General features: G+C 46.1%; 1 protein-coding gene, 5 non-coding genes and 1 pseudogene across 10 annotated transcripts; 3 read left to right on the top strand and 4 right to left on the bottom strand.

Moving 5' to 3' along the window:
* Positions 1-919: 919 nt before the first annotated feature.
* On the bottom strand, positions 920-11,649 carry TRIM41 (tripartite motif containing 41). Of its 5 annotated transcripts, XM_030315717.1 has the most exons (7): positions 9,500-11,649; positions 7,397-7,444; positions 5,154-5,249; positions 3,150-3,413; positions 2,562-2,584; positions 2,234-2,361; positions 920-1,791 (listed from the first exon to the last, which is right to left on the bottom strand). In XM_030315717.1, exons 1-7 carry the CDS (start codon positions 10,307-10,309, stop codon positions 1,190-1,192), a joined length of 1,971 nt encoding a protein of 656 aa, XP_030171577.1. In that variant the 5' UTR covers positions 10,310-11,649; the 3' UTR covers positions 920-1,189. The 5 variants fall into 5 exon arrangements, with proteins under 5 accessions (XP_030171577.1, XP_030171547.1, XP_030171556.1 ...); XM_030315687.1 differs by lacking the exon at positions 7,397-7,444 and having other exon boundaries at positions 9,500-11,646; XM_030315696.1 differs by lacking the exon at positions 7,397-7,444 and having other exon boundaries at positions 3,150-3,380; positions 9,500-11,645.
* A 507-nt stretch (positions 11,650-12,156) lies between these two features.
* Positions 12,157-12,229, top strand: TRNAV-CAC. Its single transcript has one exon. It is a non-coding gene; the product is annotated as a tRNA-Val (tRNA).
* Positions 12,230-12,677: 448 nt separating this feature from the next.
* On the top strand, positions 12,678-12,750 carry TRNAK-CUU. Its single transcript has one exon. It is a non-coding gene; the product is annotated as a tRNA-Lys (tRNA).
* A 3,355-nt stretch (positions 12,751-16,105) lies between these two features.
* Positions 16,106-16,178, top strand: TRNAV-AAC. The gene has a single exon. It is a non-coding gene; the product is annotated as a tRNA-Val (tRNA).
* A 6,137-nt stretch (positions 16,179-22,315) lies between these two features.
* Positions 22,316-22,395, bottom strand: LOC115527084 (annotated as a pseudogene).
* A 325-nt stretch (positions 22,396-22,720) lies between these two features.
* On the bottom strand, positions 22,721-22,793 carry TRNAK-CUU. Its single transcript has one exon. It is a non-coding gene; the product is annotated as a tRNA-Lys (tRNA).
* A 447-nt stretch (positions 22,794-23,240) lies between these two features.
* TRNAA-UGC lies at positions 23,241-23,312 on the bottom strand. The gene has a single exon. It is a non-coding gene; the product is annotated as a tRNA-Ala (tRNA).
* Positions 23,313-23,803: the final 491 nt, after the last annotated feature.

Below are 23,803 nucleotides of genomic sequence, written 5' to 3'. Positions count from 1 at the left end.
AAACTATGTAGATATTCAAATGGGGTGAGAGTGAATATCCCAATCTATGGAAATAACATGAGTGGTGTAAAACGCAGGTTATGGGGAAGGTACAATCAGTCCTCAGTTCTGTGTCATTATGTTTATTGGAGAGACTGGCTTACTGTGGAAGAAACCCTGGCCCTACGTTCTATTTTTGCTCACCTAAAGGAAAGGACTCCACAAAAGAAGCAAATAAACTTTATTTCCACAACACATCCCGTCTTCCCTTTCCCCCAGGAACAGAAGTTGACCTCTGCCATCAAAGCAAAGGACAAAAGCTGACAAGTGACAGAAGGCAAGGGGTTACTAGAAAAATAGATTATACCCAAGGCTCTCCTGGGGATCCAAACCCGTCCCCAGGCTCCTGGTCAGGGCTCACCAGATGGAGAGAACTAATATATGAGGCTGGATACTGACACAAGGAACTTCATTGGACAAAGAGGAAAGGAGCCTGGCAGTGAAAAGACCTGGAGGGGATGGGCGGGGTGAGCTTTACTCCTAATGTGAGTGCTGGAAAAAGGGTGGGGGAGAAAATAATTTATTGGGTAATACAATGGTATGTAGTTTCAATTGTGTTGACCATTCCAGATCTCAAGCTAAATTCTGGCCAGTCTATGGAGGTAGAAATTGGGGATGGAAGGAGTCTAGAATCCCTCCTACCTCCCCCAGAGAATAGACATTTGTTACCCAGCTCTACCCTTTTGCCTAACCCGCCTCCCCAAAAAGCTTCCAAATCCCTTAGCTAAAATTTGCATCAGAAAATGGAATTCAGGGCAGACAGGAGTCTTGCCCAAATATCCCAGCCTGGGAACTGACAAGAAAGGTGAAGAGTAGGGGCAAGGAAAGGGAAGTTAAGTAATAGAGTTAAATCTCCCCTCAACTCCTACTCAAAACCCTGGGTGGACAGAGGGAAGGAAAACCAGGCAGCTGTTCTCATCAGGGACCCATGCAGACCTGTTGGACAGACATTGCAGGTGAGAGAAGGCAGAGCTGCAGGCCAGGAAGGTTCTTTAGGCTCCTAGAGGGAGAAGCGGGCCTGGGGTCAAAGGGGAGTGGGAAGCAACAAACAGTGGAAGGAGCCTTTGAGCCCCTAAACTTATGGGACACCCTCCACCACCACCCGCCCCTCAAGTGCTGACCAGAGGGGCCCCTGCGGGTGGCAGGCTAATCAAGGGCATAGCTTGATACGAGTACCCTTGGAGAGCACTCGAAAGAAAGGGAAGACACGCTCGCCCAGGAAAGCAGCTGAAAAGGTATGCACGTGGGCTAGAGTCTCCGCATTGTAGAAGCCTAGGCGCCCAGCCTCATAGTCCAGGTACACGCCAAAGCGCCGTGGTTTCTCACTTGGGCTCAGCAGTGTCTGCTCCGTTGAGCTCTGTGCCTGGTAGCGTTTGCCATTGGTGCCCACACACCACACTTCGCGCTGGAGCAGGGGCTGTTGGGGTAGGTGGAGCCGGCGGCGGCGATGGTGATGGCGTGAGGAGCTGGCATCCCCACTGCCCAAAGAGGATCCCCCAGAGCCCACCTTCTCCTTATGATGGGTCGATTCACGGGCAGCGCCCACCGCCCAACCCCGCCGCCCTCCCACCTCTACCTCCCAGTAGTGCCGCCCAGAGCGGAAGCCTTGGGCCCCCAATACGCAGCAGTCGGCTGAGAAGCGCTTGGAATGGTCAGCAACCTCCTGCCGCCGCTCTGCCAGGCGGACCCCCCGGCGGTCAGGGGAGAGCATCAGGGCCGGGTGAGCCGTGTCAGGGTCCAGCGTCAGGTCCACTTGGGGAGGGGGAGGACAAATACGCCAAGGCTGGAACAACTGTTCCCCATCAGTAGCCAACTCCAAGATTCAGCCTTTCCTGCTGCCCTCCCCTTTGCCTCCCTCCCTGCCTGCCTTCCAGCTGTCCTCACCCCTCCCCATCCTAGAGACCAGACTTTAGTTCCTATGAGCTCCACCTCTTCCCCGACTCTTGTTTCCAGGACCCTGGACAGGTCTTCCCTCTGGCCCTGGCTCTTGCTATCCACCCTCCACTCCCACCATCAACACCTACCTGGTCTAGGTCAAAAACTACTCTTAGCTTGAAGCCCCAAGCGGCCTACCTGTATCCTGCTCCACCTTAGCTCCAATCTTCCCCCCACCAGGCCCAACCTCCTCCTCAGAACCCAATCTCAGGTCTGTGAAGGGAAAGGAAAAGGAAGGTCGTACAGGTGACCTCCCTACCTCGGGCAGCCTGACAGAACATCCGGCTCATTTTCCTCACGATGGCATCTGTCAAGAAGTCATGGCTATGGGGCTGACACGGGTCAGGGGACCAGACCTCTGGGGGTTGCAGCTGTACCTCTTCACACCTAGAGGAAGGGGACCGGGCAGGGGGTGGGACCATGATATTCCCAGAGGGAAGAGCAGAAGCTGAGGGGAAGGAGAGGAGGGTCCAGGAGGCAGAAACTCGGGTCCTGGGGAAGGAAGGAAAGGAGCGGGATATCCAAGAGAGGTAGGGATGGGGAACCAGATGCCACTGGGTCACAAAGGATAAAGGGTGGCAACACACCTATTGAAAGTCTCCTTGATGTCCTGGGAATAACAGAAACAAAAAGAGGGAGAGGGAAAAAGAGACAAAGAGAGAGTCAGCTGCACACAGACAGCTCCTTTCTCTCAATCTGATTCCAGCCAGAGAAAGGACTGAACTTGAACAGGGAGTAAGAAAAAGCAACCCTCAAGACCCTCAGTAAGTGTGTATCCATCTCAATCATCCCTATGCCCTAGCACACTTATCTCATCCTGCTGTGAGACCAATAATAGAATTTTCAACCCCAGTAAAAGAATTTTTACAACATGACTTAGGCATCTTTCTCAGGATGTCTCTGTCAAAAATTCTTTCCTTGACTCTACTTTAAAACCCTCTTTATACAATTGAATTTCTTTCTTTTCACTGGGTATAATCACACACACACCACATTTGGCATTAACCCTGTCCCCAGCCTCAAAAAACCTTTTGGTCTTAGGTTAAATTATCATGGGTCCTCCCAATGAGAAGAGAGGCAGCTCTGAACAAATGTTTGGTAAGCACTGCCTAACAGAGCAAATACAGGGTGCTGGGGGGAAGGCAGGGGGAGACAGGGAAGGGGGCACTGCTCACCTGGAGCAGCCGCAGGCCCCCCTGCTGGCTCCGCTCCTGGGCCTCCGCCAGCAGGCGGCTCAGCTGGGCAGCCTGCTCCGCCAGGCGGCTGGCCGCTGCTCCTGCACGCCCTAGCTGGGCTTCGTGCATCTCTCGGAGGCGCCGCTCCAACCCTGCCTGCTCTTCAGCCAGAAACCGTGTCAGCCGCCCGAACTCCGAGGCCACAGCTGCCAGCTCTGACTTCATCTGGCTCTGGGATGATGCAAAGGGGATGGTGGATACCACCTCAACACACAGAAACATAAACTTCCAATTTTGCAACTGCTGCCCCTCAATCCAAGGTAATGGAGCTCTGCATCCCAAATGGAAAGGGGCCCCTGTCCCTTCCACCACCTCCCAACCTTACCAGGCACCACTCCCACACTCCAAAGCACACTGGTCTCAAACTCACTAACTTCTGCCTGCAACTTATCTCCACCCTAGCTATCTAACTTGATTCATTCTTCAGATCTAAATTTAAAAATATTCCCTGAGAGAAGCCTTCTCTCCCCACTAGATCTAAATCAGGACTACCCCCATAAATACCATCGTATCTCCCATAAATATCATTCGTTATATATCCTCACAGCATTAATATTAATTTGAAATGTTGTTTACATTGAAGTATCTTTTAACATCCTTTTCCACCACTGCGTAAGTTTTTTGTCACAGGATCCTCAGACCTCAGAACAGCACCAGTACTTAGTAAAAGTTTTTTGCAATGAATAAATTAAAAATTCAGGAATCAAGATATCAAGTTAGGGTCTTGACTATACTACTACTGACTTTGGAAAAGTCACCGAATCCTTCTAGATCAGGAGTCTAGCAAACTTTCTCTGTAAACGACCAAATGTTACTTTACACTTTAAAAGCCAAAAGGCAAAATCGTGGATATCATTGTGTAGATTGTAGTCTATATATAATCAGAAAAAACTTCTGCCTAATCTCACCCCATTTGCCTGGACTGGGCAATCCCAGATAGTGGGCATGCTTTCCATGCAGGTATCATCAGCTAGAGACATTCTTGGGACAAAGAGGGACAGGCCAGAATGAGGAAGGAAGTTCTGACTGGCTAAGTCGGTGAAGGAAAGTCAGCTTCACTCTCTGTCCCAGTGATACGCAGACCCTGACATCTTCTCTCTGCATCCCAGGACCCCAGAAGTCTCAATCTGAGCATTTGGCTAAGAGGACCCCCTGGCTCCCAGACACACTCAGTGTGTGGCAATTGCCAGCAGCAGAGTCCCTAATGTGTAGGTGGCAAAAAAATAAGTACAAGACTTGGGAAGTGGCAAGACCCACCCACTGGCCAGGGAAAGATGAGGGAAGAGGTCAGACAAGAAGGATGTCCTGTCTTGGTCTCCAAAGCTCAGTGCCAGGCCATTCCAGTTCCTGCTGACCTTACAAACACACGTACAGAGTTGGGGGTAGGGAGGGTGGTATTAGGGAAAAAATATCTAAAAATACTCCTTGGGGAGGGGTGATCAATCAAGAAAAACAGCTGAGAAACACTGGACTAGAGAAGACCAGGTCTCTGTAACATTCTATCCTCTATTAAACACCATGCCCTCCCCTTCCCATTCATGCTCAGGGTTGCTCTACCTACCACCTACCATCTGTCCTGGGACCTGGGGCTTCTCTGATGGCTGTTATGTAGATTTTGCCTTGCCCACTTCTGCCCTCTGTGCTATCCAGCCTGGTGGGCACAGGCCATGAAGTGAGGTGTCTGGGGTGGTAAGCCTGTTCTTCAGGCTTGGGCCACGGACCCAATCTCTCTACACTAGATCTGTTTCCACTCCATTCTGGAACCTAGAATAAATGTGCCCCCTGACCCTTTAAGGCCCCTCTCTCTTCAAAACCCTGGGAATGTCTCTACCTCTCTCCCAGGTCCCTCTTCAGGGAATCTTGTCACCACTTCTGAGAGTAGACAACCCATGTTCCCTGCCCCGATCACAGAGCCAGTAAGCCCTATCAAGGACATTCACCCACCTTCAGTTCTGTCACCCGCCTCTCCTCCTTGGCCTTCATCTTCTGCACAGCCTCTAGATGCTTCCTCAGTGGTTCCACATGCCCCTGCAGTTTGGCCTGAGGGAATGAGAAAAGGAAGGTTAGAAGCCTGGGATAGGAGAGGCACCTGCTTTCAGTGCCCACTTCCCCCATCCTCCCTGCATTGGACTGGGGCTCAAAGCCTGACCCCCATCACAGGTATCAGATGAGCATCATACTCTCTTCCTCCCCTCTCTTCTCTTCAGATGATGACAAAGGCCTCCAACCCTCTGCCTGCACTCATGTATAGAAGAACACACCGCTGAGTGTGTTCTCTATTGGTAGGATCCTGGTGACCATAGAGCTCCATACCCAGAGTTGGGGTGGACCTGGCTTGAGCCCCTCACCATACAAGGTCCTTCCATATGAAATATTCCAGCCCTCAAAAGCAATCTTCCTCATAACTTTCATCTCTAAATATTTCTCTGATGATTTTGTGCCTGTGCTAAAAATCTTTCAGTGGTTCTCAATCACCTGCAAAATATGAGGTTCCTTCATTGCCTCTACATTTCTAGACTTCTCTACTACACTTACCCCTTCTGACATAGACTCTTAGTTTTAGCCACATAAAACTGTCTTTTCCCGAATGTAATTCTATTATCTTCATACATGCTCTTCCCTCTTTCTGGGATTTCCTTTCTCCACCTGGCCCAAGGCATTCTTCCTTTAAAATACCAGCTACCTGGGGTGCCTGGGTGGCTCAGTCGGTTAAGCGGCCGACTTCGGCTCAGGTCATGATATCGTGGTCCGTGAGTTCGAGCCCTGCGTTGGGCTCTGTGCTGACAGCTCAGAGCCTGGAGCCTGTTTCAGATTCTGTGTCTCCCTCTCTCTGACCCACCCCTGTTCATGCTCTGTCTCTCACTGTCTCAAAAATAAATAAACGTTAAAAAAAAAAAAAATTTAAATACCAGCTACCTGACCATGGTCCTCCCTGCCCCCAACTTCCTCTGTCATCCCAAGGAACATGAATACAACCTTTACAATACTTCCTAGACACTGTAATGGTTTTTAAATATGTCTCTGCCAGGACACAATGGCTCCTTGTGGGGCAGGGGCCCCACTTTACTTATTTTAATTTCTATGCCTCTTTGTCCATCTGCTTTCTCTCTCACTCACTTACTAAATGGAAAACAAGGGGTGCCTGGGTGGCTTAGTCAGTTAAGAGACAGACTCGGTTTTGGTTCAGGTCATGATTTCAGTTTGTGGGTTCAAGCCTTGAGTAGAGCACTGGGCCTGCTTGGGATTTTCTCTCTCCCCCTCCCTCTGTCCCACCCTCACACGAGCTCTCTCTCAAAATAAACAAACTTATAAAAAATTATTACTGGGGCGCCTGGATGGCTCCATTGGTTGAATGTCCACTTCAGCTCAGGTCATGATCTCACCACTCATCAGTTTGATGCTGTGCTGACAGCTCAGAGCCTGGAGCCCACTTCAGATTCTGTGTCTCCCTCTCTCTCCTCCTCCCCTAGCTCACACTCTTTCTCTCTTTCAAAAATAAACATTAAAAAAATTTTTTTTAATTATTATTAAATAAATATAAATGGAAAACAAAACCTCTCTCTTCCTAAGATTTTAACCTTCACGGCAAATATGCATTTGAGCTCTATGTTCCAATCTCTTGTAACGGTATCTTTTTTTTTTTTTTAATGTTTATTTATTTATTTTGTGAGAGCAAGGGGAGGGATAGAGAGAGAGGGAGAAAGAGAATCCCAAGCAGGCTCCCTGCCCCCAGACGTGGGGCTCTATCTCAGGAACAGTGAGATCATGACCTGAGCTGAAATCAAGACTCAGAGGCTTAACCGACTGAACCGCCCAGGTACCCCCAGAATCTTTTTCTTTAAAGGGCTGTTAGAGACCAGAAATAGGCCCAACCTGTTTTCTTTCCTTTTTTTTTTTATGTCTCCTACTACTTCTGCCTTTTTCCTTGAGAGGTAATACAGAGCAGAAGAGCTCAAGCCTAGACTCCAATCTAAACCTAAATGTAGCCAGGTGACCTGAGGCAAGCAGCACTTCCAATTTCCTCATCTTACATGGGAATTGGGAATAACAGAATGCATGTTATGGACAGTATGCTTCACACAGTAGCACATAGTAAAGATCAATAAATGTTATCTAGTATTCTCTACCTATGTCTAAACTGCCAATGACAACCTGATAATGACCCTTGAACTAAAGAGGTTACTGACCCAGAGAAGAGTACAAAAGGCAGTGGTTGTTGCACAGGATGAGTGGTTCTAGAAAAAATTACATTAATAATATTACAATCAACCCCTGACATGAAAGTAGCATAAACTACAAAAAATTTTGTTTTTTGATATTACCTTCTATTTTTCTCCAATCCTGTTCAGAATTTATGATGCTTAAATTTCCCATTTAATAATTTTCATAAATCATTGACAAATTCATGAGCACAAGTCCAAACAGAGTACTATTTTAAGAGAAATTTTCAAGAACTTTCACTTTTTTAGGAGACTTATTTATACATCATCCATATTATTACCTACTCAATAAAAAATATTTCTATAAAACAACACTGTTCCAAACTAGTGCTAGTTAGTGTACAGATTTGAAAAGAATAAACTACGTACCTATAAAATGGCCTGTAAATTAAAAAAGGAATCACTCAAATTAGTTCTAAATAATAAAATCCATGTATTTACATTTGCTGATCAGTTAATGGCAGATTATTTGCATCTATGTGGCCTCCTCAAATTGCAGAGCCCTACTAGGCTGGCATACAACAGACATGGCTAACACAAATTCACAAATAAAAATCCATTTTCAGAAGCCCTTCAGAAGAGCCCTGTAGAAGGAGGGTGGAGAACAAGTGGAATGTTCATGAATAGTCCATCCCAACATTTAATTAACAAACTGCCCACTGAGGAGCCGAGAGGAGATAAAAAGGACAAAAGGAAATCACAACCTCCCCTAACAACACAGAGCCTAAACAACAGGTGATATTACCAATGCAGTGATGCCAATGCTAGGCTGGGCTTTCTTAAAGACACTCTCCCTGTCTCTGACTCAGAATCTCTAGTGGTAGGGCCCACTGTACTTTTGAAAACTCCCCTAGTAATTGGGAGTATCACTGTGTGGAAGACATAGTTTCTTGTCATGAGACGATGTAAGTTTGTCTTAGCTGTACCACTCATAGCTGAGAAGCTCTAGACTCGTTACTCTAAAACTGGGGTAATGCACAGACCACACAGGAGCGACCCTCTCTTCCTCCTGGTCCCACTGTTTCAAACCCTTCCCAGCCTTCACTAAGTAGTGCTATTTGTGCTGGCTGTCTCACAGACCAATCTCCTTTACCTGTATCCCAAAAGAGTAAAGGCCAGAAGTAGGGTGCAAAGTATTAACCAAACTAGAATCAGACTCCAAGAAGTCACATATCAGTAAAGACAAACTAACGACAGACATCTAAATGGTGATGACACTGTTAACAGTATGCAGGGGCACAGGGGCAGGTCATAACCAAGTCCATCACTTACTAGTAGCTATGTGGCCCTGTGTATATTACTTAAGTCTATTTCCTAATCTGTAAAACAGGGACAGAAACCATATCAAACTCACAGGGTTGTCTGAAGTTTTAAATGAGATAGTCCATGAAAAGTGCTTAGTACAGTGCCTGGTGTACATAGTAAGTTAAGTGTTCAGTAAATATTAACTTTTAACCCTGGAAAAATTAATGCTCCAAGGCTTTCAGAGATGCCTGGGTGAGTGAGTGCAGAGCCTGGTCTTCTGACTTAAAAGCTTCTCCCTTTTATCTGCATTCTCAGGTAAGGTAAGAACTTCTAGTCAGTACATCAGACTGATGCAGATTTAACAAAAGTCCTCAAGGACAGAACCAAGCCGTATCATGGGGTAGGTAGGAAACCCATTAAAAGGCAAGTGCAAAGCATCTGGGTCTGACACTAGTAGTCATTTCTACATTCCTGCTCCTTAGGGCCCTTTCTTGTTGAGGCCTCAAGTCCTTTCCATCTCCAGGGTCCAAGTCAAGGATAGACTGAAAACTTACCCAGAGGAAAATGAGACTGGTGGTAAAGCCTGAGGGACCTGTCACCTGTACTCCTACACTTAGGGACAATGGAAGTGTGAAACAGCAGTGGCTTTCCCCAAGACATGCAGCCCAGTGTACAGGATCCTTCTCACTCCAACCCACCTTGATGCCACTAAGTGCTTAGAAAAGGAGAATCAGTGCATGAAGTTCTGGGGAGTGGGAGGGGACATATTGCCTTTTCCCAGCTTCTCTCCACCCCCACAAAACTCCCATCTTCTACTTCTCTCACCTTGTACTCCTGCACCACCTCCTCCAATGGCACCACGCTGTGCTGTTTGTGGCTCCTGGATTCTCGACACACCACACATATGGCCTCTTCATCCACCTCGCAGAAGAGCTTCAGGGCTTCCTGGTGTTTGGGACAAATGCCCTGCTCGTTCCCACGGCTCCCTCGACCAGGAGTTGGGTGCATCTGTCGAATCACCTGGACCATGTTGGCCAGCTGCAGGTTGGGGCGGAAGCTCCGCCTGGGAAAGCTCTTTCGGCACTGGGGGCAGGTGAAGCACCTCCGAGGGGCTGGAGGCGGGGGCAGTGGGGTGACGGGGTCTAACTCCTCTTCCTCGTCCTCCTCCAGCACTTCCTCCTCGTCCTCCTCATCCTCCCCTCTCAGGTCCTCCTCCATGTCCCCCAAGTAGTAGTCCAAATCTTCCTCCTCGTCCTCCTCCTCCCACACATAGTCCATGTTGTCCCAGTTGGACCCGCCCATGCCACTGGTCCAGAACACACCCTCCTCTTCCTCCTCGACCTCCTCCTCCATGTCGCCCTCATAGTCTTCATCCCTCATGGGGGTGTCCCACCCTCCACCGGCCCCCACAGCCTCCACCTCCTCCTCCTCTCCGTCCTCCTCTTCCTCTTCCCGGTCTAACTCGTCCCTGTCCTCCTCATCTTCCCCTCCCCACAACTGGGTTACACACACTCGGCAGAAGTTGTGCCCGCAGCCGATGGACACGGGGTCCGTGAAGTAATCGAGGCAGATGGCGCACACCGCCTCCTCCTGAAGGGTCTGCACAGGGTTGGGTGTCATGGCAACGGCAGCCATCTTAGTGTCCAGTCAGCCAGTGTAGATGGGCGGTGGGGGGGCGGGGGCGGGGGTCTTCCCTCTCAGACGCCCTGACGACCCGGCCCCACCCCCACCCCGCCTCTCCACACCTTGCCTCAATCGCAGACACAGAAAGGTCCTCCCGACAACCCCCCCTCCACAAAGTTCCCTACTCCTAGACGACAACCGTGTCTCTGCGAGGGGAGGGGACAGAGCTGAGCGCTACAGCCAAGTCCCTCAGGTGGCCCTGAGTGCAAATCTGTCCCAACGCTCCCTTGGCCTCCTCATAAACCCCCGCCCCTCCTCACTTCCTGGCTCCGCCCCCTCACTTCCGGCCTCCCTCTCAACACTTCCGGTGTCTGCGAGTCACCTAAGCTCGCGAGTTCCCCCCGCGGTAGCGCTACGCCCCCTTCTTTCCTCTCGGGCCCCTGGGCGACAGGAAACGGCGAGGAGACGCTCTAGCAGGCACACGGGAACAGGACGGGAGGGCTACAACGATGGAGGCCCACGTCTCTGTAATACGAAGGAGCAGGGAACGCGGACAACTCGGAAGGACCGGCCTCCTCCATCCCCCGCCACTGGGGATAAACTTCGGGGAAAGGTTGAGGCTCTTAACGGCCGTCCGCTCTCGGTGCTATGACTGCGTCGGCCTAGCGCCATCCTACTAACCGGACAAGGAGGACAACGCCAGGGACTCCCCACAGCTGATGCCGGAAGCGGAGGGGCGGGTCCCGGTGAGCGCCCTCAAGTACTTCCGGCCCTTCTAGGCCGAGGACTTTGTTGGTTGGGAACTCAGAGTGCCTCAGGGATCCAGAAGGCGACCGGACATCTTCTCCAACCTCCCCACTGTAGTCGGCATTTCCACGCGCATTAGAAACTGCCGTCTGGTCACTGTCGTAGCGTTTAGATGAACTTTTCTAACTGCCCATCAATAAAGGAGTAGTGAAACCGTCACATAAACATTCACACAGTGGAACACTATCTGTAAAAAGGGAATCCTTCACGATTTACTCTGAAGTGAGAAAAGCAAGGTGCTGAAAAGTGTAGAAAAGGGGGGGGGGTTAAAAAATATATTTGATATCTTTGTAGTCCTGTGTTTAGTCGTATAAAATAAGTATAATAGTTGCCATCAGAGGGTTTTGTGAAATTAGAGTTAATACAATTTCAAAGCTATGTTGCTTAACATATAGTGAGTTAAGTCATTCAGCACTTTCTGAGTGGGCACCGTGCATGCTCCGCGTCCAAACTACCTCGAGGTCTGTCTTCATGGAGTCTCAGTCTAAGAGAATGGGCTCCAATTGGGATTGTGGTATTAAATTATTATTATTTTATTTATTTATTTATTTATTTTTGAGAATCTCATCCAGGCTGTAGAACTATGCTACCAAAGATGCTGCTTTCGTACGTAGAGCATCTCTGCCAAATAGATTATTCGGGCGATTGAAATAATACTTGAGGAATTTTTAAAAAGAAAACAAAAACTGGAGGGGGAGTTACAGGAACGCAATTCATGTACAGAAGTCTCAGTGAGTGCGAAACGCTGCGGAATGCCAGGGCTGCGCACGCAGAACTCACCCTCTTCTCGAGGCGCTTCCCACCTAGTAGGGAAACTCGGAGTGAACGCCTGCTTCCTCGGAGGGGTGGCCTGAAACGCTAAAATCACGAATTCTCGTTGGTGAACAACTGTAGGAAGCCACGCCAAAAGAAGTGTGGATACGAGACCTGAACACAGTTCAGCCGGCAGCTCAGAAAACGCCAGTCACTTACTTGGAAGTCTGGGTTCCCTCAGCCCCTTAATCGCCCCAGTGTAGCTTCTAGGTAGTGTTAGTCAAGCACGAGTGGTGTGGGTTTCCGTAGTGTAGTGGTTATCACGTTCGCCTCACACGCGAAAGGTCCCCGGTTCGAAACCGGGCGGAAACAGGGTTTCAGTTTTGGTGTTTGTTTGTTTTTAGCCTCCCTTTCATTTAAAGGGTTACCTCCTCGTCCACGCTGCTTTCTGCCTCCGTAGGAGAAAGAACTGCCCTCACACAGAGGGAAGGACACGTGTATGTCTATTTCTGTTTCTGGTAGACGCTCAGTGAAGCCAGACCCCAGCAGGACAGAGCTCACAGCACGCCCTCCATAAATTCTCTAATGTAAATTCAGATCTAGCACCTCAGCTCTCTTGCTCTTCCCCCTCGGGAACCCGCGCAGCCACTTCTCCCAGGTTCAGGGATGCTAGGCTTCCGATCCTCTGGCTCTAGTCACTAGGACAATCAGGCACACAGTAGGTGCTCCATAATACTTATGCAATTACTTTTTAAAGTGTGTCCTCATCCCTGCATATAGATTTCAGTCTTCTGAGGTACAATGTAGGACTTGCGCGTGTGCCCGGCTAGCTCAGTCGGTAGAGCATGAGACTCTTAATCTCAGGGTCGTGGGTTCGAGCCCCACGTTGGGCGCAAGTTCCTTTTGAAGGGAAGAAGGCGCAAGGCAGGCATCGAGTTTCCCTCCAGTTCGACAGCGGGTGCTCCTCTGCATCCTTGGCCAAGCAGACGGAAACTGGACGGGTGGTTACCAGTAGCCGAATAAAAGAATGTCCCAGCCATAGGCCCTTGCTGGCTAAAAGGGAGTGAATGAGTGTTGGTTGCTAGCGGACAAATGCCCCAGGACATGTTCCTCAGGACACCGTTTTGCTTGCTGAAATTCGTCCATGGTCAACCATATTAGGCGTCTGGTCCAGGGCGAGCTGCGCAGAGAGGGAGGGTTACGGCGTGGCTTCTCTCTGCGAGGAGACCCAAGGGCCTCCAGAGTGGCGACCACCTTACTAAGTGACTTAAAAGCTGGCATTCTCGAGCTCTTGCCGCCGCCGGCTTTTTTGTTTGTTTTCGTCAGGAAAGAGGTACTCTTCGTAATCTGAGACCCCCAAATTCTCTTTTTAAGGGTCCATCTTTTGTGAAATGTTGCCCCACACAGAGAGGAATGTAAAAATATCCTTTATTTTGGAACACTCTAACATGAACATCCTCAGTTTACTTGTCTTATCATGAAGTTCTTCCTTAATTTCAATTGAAATTCATTCCGTTACGTTAAATGGTTTTTTTTTTTTTTAGTCCTGCAAATTCAGCCTATTTTCTGTTTTCCGAATGTAGAAGTCTCCCTCACACGCCAGACCATAGGAGAAGTCTTGATCATGTAAAGCTGGTTTACTAAACTTGCTAAGCAAAGAATTGAATCTCCTTCGGTCTCAAAGTGTATGGGAATTAGGGAGGGTTTCACATGACACCCTATAAGGGCAGTCTGGACAGGAATTGATCAAAGTTTTCAAAATAGGTAGATTTGCTGGTAAGTCGTAGCTCACTCGTGCCTTCCTGGAGAGTTACTTTTACTGTGGTCTTATCTTGGAATTAATGGGTCTAAATAAACTTGTGTCCCAAGAGTTTCAACTTTGACATTTTCTCTTGCACAAATATGGATTCATTTGCAAATTGTGGTTTCATGTTTTTGTTTTGTTTTTTAACAATCTTTACTGGAAAAGGAAAACATTCCTAAAAAAGATCCTGGCTTTTCATTAAAGGGAAGCCCAAGTGGCAGGCTTCTTGGTCCATCTCCCAACAAGCTGGGGCCACACCCTTCCAAGCTTTTTGCTACAATTTCTGCTTCTCTCTCCTCTCCACCCTTTCCACCGCTGCCCCTCCAGCCAGGCCCGGTTTGGAATCCCCTCTGGTAGGCGATCCAGGCTGCTCTTAGAACAAAAGAGTCAAGTGTTCATCAGTTCAGACATTCAGCAAACAGAAGGAACCCTACTAGGATCTTTGGTCTTTTTCCTCCTTGGCTATGGAGGCCATGGAGGCAGTAGGATTCACTCTGATTTACATTCCAGAAGGATTCCTTTAGGAATGATAAGCAGGATGTGTGATGGGAATGAGACTGCATTAGACAGAAGGAACTGGATGGACACAGCCATGGTCTAGAAAGGAAGTGGCTGACCTGGCAGTGGCAAGACAGCAGCCAGAAGGGAGAAGGGTAAAGGAGCTAGGGGCATATGGTTTATATGTGGACAGGAGAGGGAGATCCCAGGTTTCTGCTTTAGATGGTTTAGTAACAGAGATCAGAGACTGAGTGTAAGAGTACTGACAACATTGACCCACTTTTGGCCCTCCATCCTCTTCAAGCCAGGCAATGACTTCCCTCCCACTACGTGTTCCAGTGCCCTGGAGGTTAATGTATGCCTGACCGGAATGCCCCTCATAACATAAAATCTAGGGATTAAGGTCTGGACTGGGAGGAGTATAGCTGTGGAGAATGTGGATGGAGAATGGCCTGGTAAGGCCTGGGTGGTCTGTGCTCACCCACTCTCCCTTTCAGTTAAGTTACTCTGAATAAAACTCTGTGAAAGCCATAATGGAGTAGCTTCGTTCCTTTTTTCCGTCTTCTCAGTTTACAGGATGCTTATACTGACTTTCCACCTTCTGACACTGAGGAGTGGGGTGAGAGGTGAGAGAGAAGTAATGAGTTCTGTCTTGAAGAGATTGGGAGATGTCTAAAAGGTTATGTCCAAGACTTGTGGATTTGAAGCTTGGGGAGAGTGGTCATTGCTGGAGCCACAGACATAGGGGTAGAGGCTGGGTCAAACTGTCAATGCCAATGTGACTCTCCAGGGAGATGGCCGTCTGTAGATAGATGGACAAGGAGTCAGAATAGGAGTAAAGCTAGCAGCAAAGCTTCCACAGAGGCCAAGGGAGTTAAGATGTGCAAAAAAGGAGGGACAGATTGGTAGAGTCAAATTCCATACATGTTCTAATATGGGAAGGTGGTAAAACATCTATGGATTGGGCCACCAGCAAGCCCCTGGTGACCTAGAGCCAGACTTGATCCTAGAGCCAGACTTGGACAAGAGGGCCTCCACCTTGTGCTCTGGTGAAGAAGGGCTTACCAGTTGCAGACAACTCAAGGATCCCGACTCAGTAGGAATCAGCCTCCAATCCAATTCCTGGCTCTGCAGGTCTTCTGGAATCAGCTTAGGCGACCAAAAAAAAAAAAAAAAAAAAAAAAGTTTTGCAATATTAAATAATCTATACTGCTCTTACATTTGTATGTATATAGATCTACATATACCTGCATTAAGCCTCATCCAATTCTGGATGTTCCATGATAGAATTGATTAGTTTTATTTTTATGAAATACTTAAAAGATATCATTACATTACAAAATTTAATTAAATATTCAGCTTTATTTAAATAACATTGAGTTAAAATATGATATTTATTAATTTCAATTTCCCCTTTATTTTTAATAGATAATTTTACATAACTTAGAGGAAACAATTATTTTGAAAGCATAAGGTAAAACCAGTTTTATTTTTGGCTTATTTATATTTACATTTTAACGAAATATATTCAAGTCTCGTATTCTTTGAATGCATTTAGCATTTCTTTAATCCTTTAAATCTTCAGTCTCAATCCAGCACAAATTGGGTGAGAATTTAAACTCTCCCGCTGTCTCCCTAGAAGAGACAAAATGGAGCCAATTATCTCGTATCAAACATCCGAAGCCACATTTACCCTACTTCTAGAGAGGCCCACTGCTTTCATTCACTACTGTTCTGGGGGGTGTTTTAATTGCAGAATGTGACTGGTTTCAGGACCTACTAAGGGGTCGCGCGCGCTATTACCCAGGGCCACGGTGGGAAGTGAGAGCCTTTGGTAAACTAGGAAAAAAGGGTTCCAAGAGCTCTCTCAGGTCCCATGCAGAGACCGGGGCAGTACGCAGGACTATACGTCTTAGAAGGATTAAGGAAGGCTGGGTTCAGCGTGTGTTTCCGTAGTGTAGTGGTTATCACGTTCGCCTAACACGCGAAAGGTCCCCGGTTCGAAACCGGGCGGAAACATCTCGGGCTTAAGCTTTTGATTTAAGCGAATTTGTTTACTTCGGTCTTATGCTTTTGATTTAAGCGAATTTGTTTACTTCGCTCTTTTGCCCTTGGAATATATGTGCAAATATGTATGGATACATCGTTCTTCATGTACTCTTGTCTTTTCCAATTCATGACCAGTTCACTTCAACCAACACAGTCCAGATCTCTAAATCTGTGGTACAAAGAAGGTGGTCTATGTCTTTAGACATTTCCTTCAAAGAACTTAAAATCCTGTCGGGTTAAAAGACTGAAAAGGGAAGGAATGTCACGCAACCACAAATGAAATATTGAAAAGTGCAAGAAAGAATGAGCTGGAAATGTATGGTGGAAGTCAGGCCAGGGGAAAGTATTCACAGGGAAGATCGTTGCAGCGGTAATGACCACACCACCTACAATGCGTTGTGTTGCTCTTGTCTGGACCTGTTTTAGGTGTCTGCCTCAAAGGAACCTAACAATCCTGCAGGGTACTTAATATTGTTGTTCCCAGTTTGTAGGTGACGCCTCTGAGGACAGACACATCACGTAAGGTGAGGAATCGTGAGGTAGAGGAATAGAAGTCGGAGCTAAAGGATGGAGAAGAGGAAAACAAGGCACGTAGAGAAATTCAAGTAAGCTCAGCAGAGGAACCCAACGTTGGTCCTACCTGCGGACCGTTGGTGATTGGCCAGGTGGAACCAAAGGCAATGGCCTCACCATCCACACTATGGACACTACCACGAACAATTCTACACCGACTGGCTTCACTTCCAGCTTGGGGCCTCCCCATCCACCTGTCCTGAGTGGGACCGTCTCCGCTCCTCCAAGTGGCGCCTTCCTCTCGCTCCCCGCGCGCCCCCTCATACAGACCCACATGGTATCTACCCTGCATCCCTCCCACTGTACAGTGTGTCCTCAGTGATGGAGAGCAGTCAAAAGGACCATCCCTCTCTCCAGAGGTGCCTTGATCAGTCGCCCTCTTCACTGATCCTCACTTGCAGCTCGTCGGCCTCCATCCTGTGAGACGCCTCGTGTGTTGGGAAACAGGCTCTAGAGGTCAAGGGGAAAAGGCTTTAAAGAAGCAGTCCAGAGGTGCTCTGGGCCCCCAGTCCAATGTTCCAGGCTTGACAGATGTCCGTAGAGACGCACACTTTGTGGACCTCTGCAGCGCAGTCTGTTTTCACGCCCTGGAAAATAGGGTTCACGCTTTCATAACTGATGGGGGCACATTTAAACATTTGACGAGCAACTTCTTTCTCGGCACTTCTGTCAAACTGGAAAGCCAAATAAAACATCAAAGTTGTAAATCAAATTGTCTTTAAAGCTTCACACAATGCAGACAAAGCATAACCAAAAATAGCATAAGAAAAAAATCAATTATCTTGCCCATTTCTTTATCATTGCTCTTTCACACTTATTTGTATAACTTCCCAGAACTTAAAGATGCATTCACCCAACCAGAAAGGCTAGAGCCCAGCCATGGAACTTAGAGACCCAGAGGAGTGAAGAGTGAAGGATTCTGGATCACACCTGGGAGAAAGCTTCTCCTTCCCCCGCTGACCCCATTGCTTGCTTGCTTGTTTCCTTGTTTCCTTCCTTCCTTCCTTCCTTCCTTCCTTCCTTCCTTCCTTCCTTCCTTCCCTCCTTCCCTCCTTTCTCTCTTTCTCCCTTTCTTTCCTTTCTTCTTCCTTCCTCTCTGTCTCTCTCTCCCTCTTTCTTTCTTTTTTTTCATGTTTTACTGATTTGAGGCAAGTCAGTCAGTACATGCTCCTCACTCCAGGCTCTGCACTGTTAGAGTGTCTCCTGCACGCCCCCCCTCCCCAAACTGACCTTCTTGGTGGCCCCAGAACTCTGAGAGCCCAGCACCATCACTCAGTCACTCTTCACCAGGTGAATTTTGGTTTGTGCCTCAGCTTATCTATGAGCTTTCATTCCTGTTCCTTGTGGAGATAGTAAACAAATTCAAAGCAACACAATTAACACCAAAAACCCAGCTGGGCTGGGCAACAAGCTGTGCAGGAAGCCGTCTGCTTTGAGTCATATTTCTTTGGATTACACTTAGTGCTAACTTGTCATTATGGTTTTAAAAGCTTTCCTAGGCTCATCTTGTTTCAATTAATGCTAATTATTATTCTCTTTTTGATACTTAAATTGTAGCTGCTTGTCAGTGGGAGCCCCTTCACATTGGCCCCTTTATCTGTTCAGCATTGCCCTGACCATTTGAGAGCATCCTTGTTTCCTGGAAACTACTCATGCTTTGGATTCATCTGTAATTTTTTCCTGCCTTAGGACACAGGAGAATATTTAGGGAGATTCCCTTTTTTTTTTTTTTCTTTTTTCAGCGAAGAGTGAAAGAAAAAGGCCAAATCTAGGTGCCAGGACAGTGCATGGAGCTCAAGATTTCTGGCTCCCCTGCTTCTGAGTACCCCAGGGAAATAGTTTAAAGGACATGAGTTAACACTCAGGGTTCTATGTAATTGTCACCTTGCTACATCTTTACATTTTTTCAAATAAGCCCCAATATCATTATTCTACAAAATTATCTACCTAAAATTTTAATCTCTCACTCATAAGTAATTATGTTTCCTTTTGATTTATTTGTTAAAAAACTTATTAGGAAATTCAAAGTAGAGTTAATGATATTATGAAACCCAAGTACCTATCACCCAGCTTCAATATTTTCCTCTATTCCACAATTCCAGTTTTATCTCTGCCTCCATCACTTCCCACCTCACTGTCTCTATCTCAGAGGATGATAAGGACTGTGAGAAAATGAAGGATATCTGATAGAGTGACAAGCAAACAGAGATGGGCTACTGAGGGTTGCTGGTGGGATGCTGGATGGGGGGATGGGCTAAATAGTTGAGGGGCATTAAGGAGGACACTTGCTGGAATGAGCACTGGGTGTCATATGTGATAAATCACCAAATTCTATTCCTGAAATCATTATTACACTATATGTTAACTAACTTGGATTTAAATTTAAAAAGAAAAAGAAAAAAAAAGGTGACAATAAGCTGAGTCAGGAAGATAAAAAGGAGCCAGCCTTTCAAAGATCTTGGGAAGAAGCCTTTGGGAGATGGGCAGAGGATTAAAAGTCTCTGAAGTAGGAGTGTGCTTGGTGGGTTCAATGAGTGAAGGAAGACCAGGGAGGATAAGGAGCCACAGCTATAACTCCTTGGCTCTGCATTCTGATGACTCCATCCACATCAGCTGCTGTATTTATTTACAAGTGGATAGAAAAAGGTATGGAAGACACTAGATCTGTAGTCTTAGAGGACTCCCAGGTTGATGAGAAATACAGCAGGACCTCAATGTGGAGTTTTTAAGGACAGATGAATAAACACATAGCTTCATTCAGAAGCTTGCAAATAGACAACACACCCGGGGTTTCTAAATGCTGTGAGTTGGTGGTTGAAGCAGGGAGACGGCAGCAGCAACCAAGGTTCAGGTACTGGCTCTACACTGCACCTGTAACCTAATCAGTGCCTCCCTCTCCTCCACACTCAATGAGGGTTCAGATAGGTACATCTACAACTGTCACCTGAAACGTCTAAGAGAAACTATCACCAATGGCTGAGATGTTTGGGATGATGCCTTTCGATAACCATAATTCATGAAGGCACTAGTGAAGTAATGAGTGCAAGGACCTAGTGATTTTCCTGTTCCAAAATTTGCTAGCTTTATAAGAAAAACAGCAATACTTATAAGTTGAATTTAAAACCTTGAGAAAAACTAGGCTTTAACATTGACAACTGTAATACATTGAATATTAATCACAGAACAAGTATGTATTCTTTTCCATATTCTAAAGCCTCCCTAGTCCTTAGACATTAAACATCTCAAATGACAGCAGTTGCCAAAAATACCCAGTGATTTTAATCCAGTTGGTCCTGACACAGAATGGAGGAGCAGGTCATTCTGGGTCATCTATTTGGTCACTCTTCCTCTGGCATGCAGTCCTCAGAATTAGGTTGCTCTGATTGACATTTTGTCTTCCTACTTACCCCAAATTCACATTCCCCAGGACACCAGTATGTGACTGAAACCTGCCTTTTATTTAGAGGACTTTGTACCCTTAACAAATGTGATATAATATAAACAGCACTAAAATAACAGGGGGGTATTTGTTGGTCGTTGAGCCATTTCTCCTGATTCTACACAGACCCTAGGAGAATGACTTTGTCAAGCTAGTAAAAGGAAACCACTGACTGTTAAAGAAACAGCTGACACTGGAGTATTTTTAGACTAGTTAGAAAATAGCCATAAATATTTTAAACCTGGAGATAATTTTCTGTTTCAAATGAGGTTTTAGATAAAAATATTCAAGTCTATGGTGAATTAATACTTTATATATAAATTACATATAATTATTATTGTAGACCACAAGTTCATGCATGATCTAATAAATAATATTTTTAAATTTATTTTTGGAAGAGAGAGAGAGAGAGAAAGCATGAGCAGGGGAAGGGCAAAGAGAGTGGGAGACGCAGAATCTGAAGCAGGCTCCAGGCTCTGAGCTGTCAGCACAGAACCCAAGGCAGGGCCTGAACCCATAAACTGTGAGCTCATGACCTCAGCTGAAGTTGGAAGCTTAACCCATTGAGCCACCCAGGCACCCCCATGATCTAATAATTTATACATGCCCCATGTGATATCAAGACCAAATAGAAAATCACATACACATTTAATTTCTTATGTTTGGTTGGTTTCTTCCTGTCCAAGGGAGAAAATTTGCAGAGTAAGAAATAAACGAGTTTGCCTTTCCAAAGATGTCGTGGCTCTGCAAATGAAGGAAACATAATAGTCTTCACAGAACCAGGCCTAAAAAAGAAAAAAATAATGTTGTCCTATAGAATTGGATTAGAAGCCATAAATAGATTGACACTGTGATCTTCAGAATCTTTTGCTTGAGTATGCTCCTCTGAGAGGCAAAAGGAGGGTCCCTCTTCCTGTCAGGCCATGCTCTGTAGGCCCTGCAATGGGTATCATCTTATCTAGGACAGGCAGTGAGGGACCCTGGCAATTTTAAGGAGGGTGGAGTCATGTTAGATTTGTTAAAGCAGTCCATTGCCACCAAAGTAGTGGAGAAACAGCCAATCTGATTCATGGCTGGTAGGAAGGAATATCACCCTGTAAGATCCACAGTTCAGTGATTTGTCTACATCTATAAAATTACAATCACATTTAAGCTTTGACCTAGCAATCTCACTTCTAGGAATTTGCCCCACCGATATGAGTGCATAAGTGCAAAATAACAACACAATATCCTTATTAACTGCAGAATTGATTATAATAATAAGAGGTTAGAAACAACATAAATGTCCATCAGTAGGTGATTTGTTAAATAAACTGTGATTCATCTACAGGGGAATATGATGCAGCTGAAAAAAAAAAAGATTTAGAAAGTTTCCCATGTCTTGAGATGGAAAGATCCCCAAATGTAAGAGTTGTAACTATCTTTTTGTATAAAATAGAGGAAAATAGAAATATATTTGCATCAAAAATATGTAACTGTGGAAGAATATATACAAAGAAACAAAAGTTGTTACCTAAGGAGAGAAGATGACAGTTTTCACTGAATATTTTTATATATGGTTCAATTTTTGAACAGTACAGTTTGTAACCTACTCAAAAGATATTTAAAAACTTACTTTGTGGAATTCTGTGGAAAATGGTATAGTGATTCTTCAAAACTATTAAACATAGGAATACCATATGTTATAATACTGGAGTTAAAATTAAAAAGAAAAAATAAACACCATATGGTAATCAATTTCACTTCTAGGTATATCCCCAACAGAAGTGAAAGCAGGAACTCAAACAGGTATTTGCACACCGATGCTAACAGCTTCATTATTCACAAGAGCCAAAAAATGGAAGGAAACTAACCAAGTGTTTGTAGACAGATGAACAGTTAAAAATAATGTAACATATGATGGAATATTAGTTAGCTTTAAAAAGAAAGAAATTTTGATACACACGGATGAACCCTGAAGACACTGTGCTAAGTGAAATAAGCCAGTCACAAAAGAACAAATATATGTATAAGGCCCCTAGAGTAGTCATAGAGATAGTGGAATGGTGGTTGCCAGGGGCTGGAGGAAGGAGAGAATGGAGATAGTATTTCCTGGATAGAGTTGCAGTTGGGGAAGACGAGAAAGTTTGGAGATGGATACTACACTTGATCTTAGCCAAAAGGCCAAGAAGCAATTGGAGATGGATAGATGGTGATTGCACAACAGTGTGAATGTGTGAAAAGCTACAGAACTGTACATGTAAAAACTATTGAAATGGTAAATTTTATTTTGCATATTTTAACTATTTTAAAAACTAATAATTTACATATACTTATGTAAAATTCACTTTGCTAGCGGTAAAGCATAAATTAATCCATGAACAAAGGTATAGCTACAAAAAACGGCCAATTGACTGCTGCACACAGGAAATTTCCCGAATGAGGTTTTTGTTGTCCCAGAATACAGAGGTAGTGAACCGGTTGTCATCAATTGAAATACAAGAAAAGAAGACACACTGCGCGCCCAACGTGGGGCTCGAACCCACGACCCTGAGATTAAGAGTCTCATGCTCTACCGACTGAGCTAGCCGGGCGGCCTGAGACGGGGTCTCAACAATTCTTACTTCAAAGTACTATTCAGGCTGTTTGCGGCTCCAAATTTAAAGGTCGGTTTAGTTGTGATCTAATCAAATGGTTCCTTAGCCCGGGGAACGTAAAGCCTGTAGATCATGCCTGACTGCCCCTCCCACCTAAGTCTGTTTTCTGTTTACTCTGGTCTGCCCGCGACCTAAACTTTAAAATTCCCCGAAAGTGCAGGGGGCGAATGACGGCAAACGCATTCTTTCTATGGCGCTGTCATGCTCACTCTGATACTTTAATCTGGAGTTCAGAAGTGGTATCTGGGAAATCGAGTAGGTGGGTCCCACGGTCGCCCCCTCCAACCTGTGCAAACTCCAAGATAGGAAGTTTGTCCCCCAGGCTTTGCAAACAAACCTAGTTTCAAAACTTAATAAAAAAGAGGCTCTCACGCAAACCCACGCTGGAGATGCCGGGGATCGAACCCGGGGCCTCATACATGCAAAGCATGCGCTCTACCACTGAGCTACATCCCCACCTGGCAAAGCCACTCTCTACATGCTCTCTTGACTGTATATTAGCACAGAGAGCGGCTGCGCAAATGGCGGAGCGAGATAACCCAGATGCTGCAAAGCCGGTACCGTAGCGCTTGGAGCTGTGTTTCCGAGTCCTCCACTGTCCCCACTGAGGGGACGTTCGCTGGAAGAACAGGGCCGGAATAAACACCTGAAGGCAGGGGGGAAGTCATTGGGCACAATGCCCCAAATGAACTGTGATCCGAAAAAGTGAAGTAAGGAAGACTGTGTGCAGACTGCTACGTTTGTTAAACAAAAAGAAAGGGAGTGTAGTAATTCAGAATTGCAAAATTGATCGCTTGGGATGGGGAGGAGACTCGAGCGTAGACAGTGGACACACTTTTCGCTGTGAACTGCTGTGTATATCTGAATTTTGAACAATGTTAAATCAGTTCATTCCAAGAAAACTTTACCGATCGCTTACTATGTGCCAAGAACTGCTCTAGAAATCT

This window comes from Lynx canadensis, chromosome A1 (assembly GCF_007474595.2).
Source record: "Lynx canadensis isolate LIC74 chromosome A1, mLynCan4.pri.v2, whole genome shotgun sequence".
NCBI lineage: Eukaryota > Metazoa > Chordata > Mammalia > Carnivora > Felidae > Lynx > Lynx canadensis.
Note: the sequence above shows the minus strand (reverse complement) of the source record. Positions and strands in the feature narration are given on the sequence as shown.

Coding starts and splice junctions, on each gene's coding strand:
- TRIM41 (XM_030315717.1), bottom strand. CDS start 10,309: ATGGCTGCCGTTGCCATGACACCCAACCCTGTGCAGACCCTTCAGGAG. Junction 3,414..5,153: donor GGCGGGTGACAGAACTGAAG/GTGGGTGAATGT, acceptor CTGTGTGTTGAG/GTGGTATCCACCATCCCCTT. Junction 1,792..2,233: donor GTTCTGTCAGGCTGCCCGAG/GTAGGGAGGTCA, acceptor CCCCTCCCCAAG/TGGACCTGACGCTGGACCCT.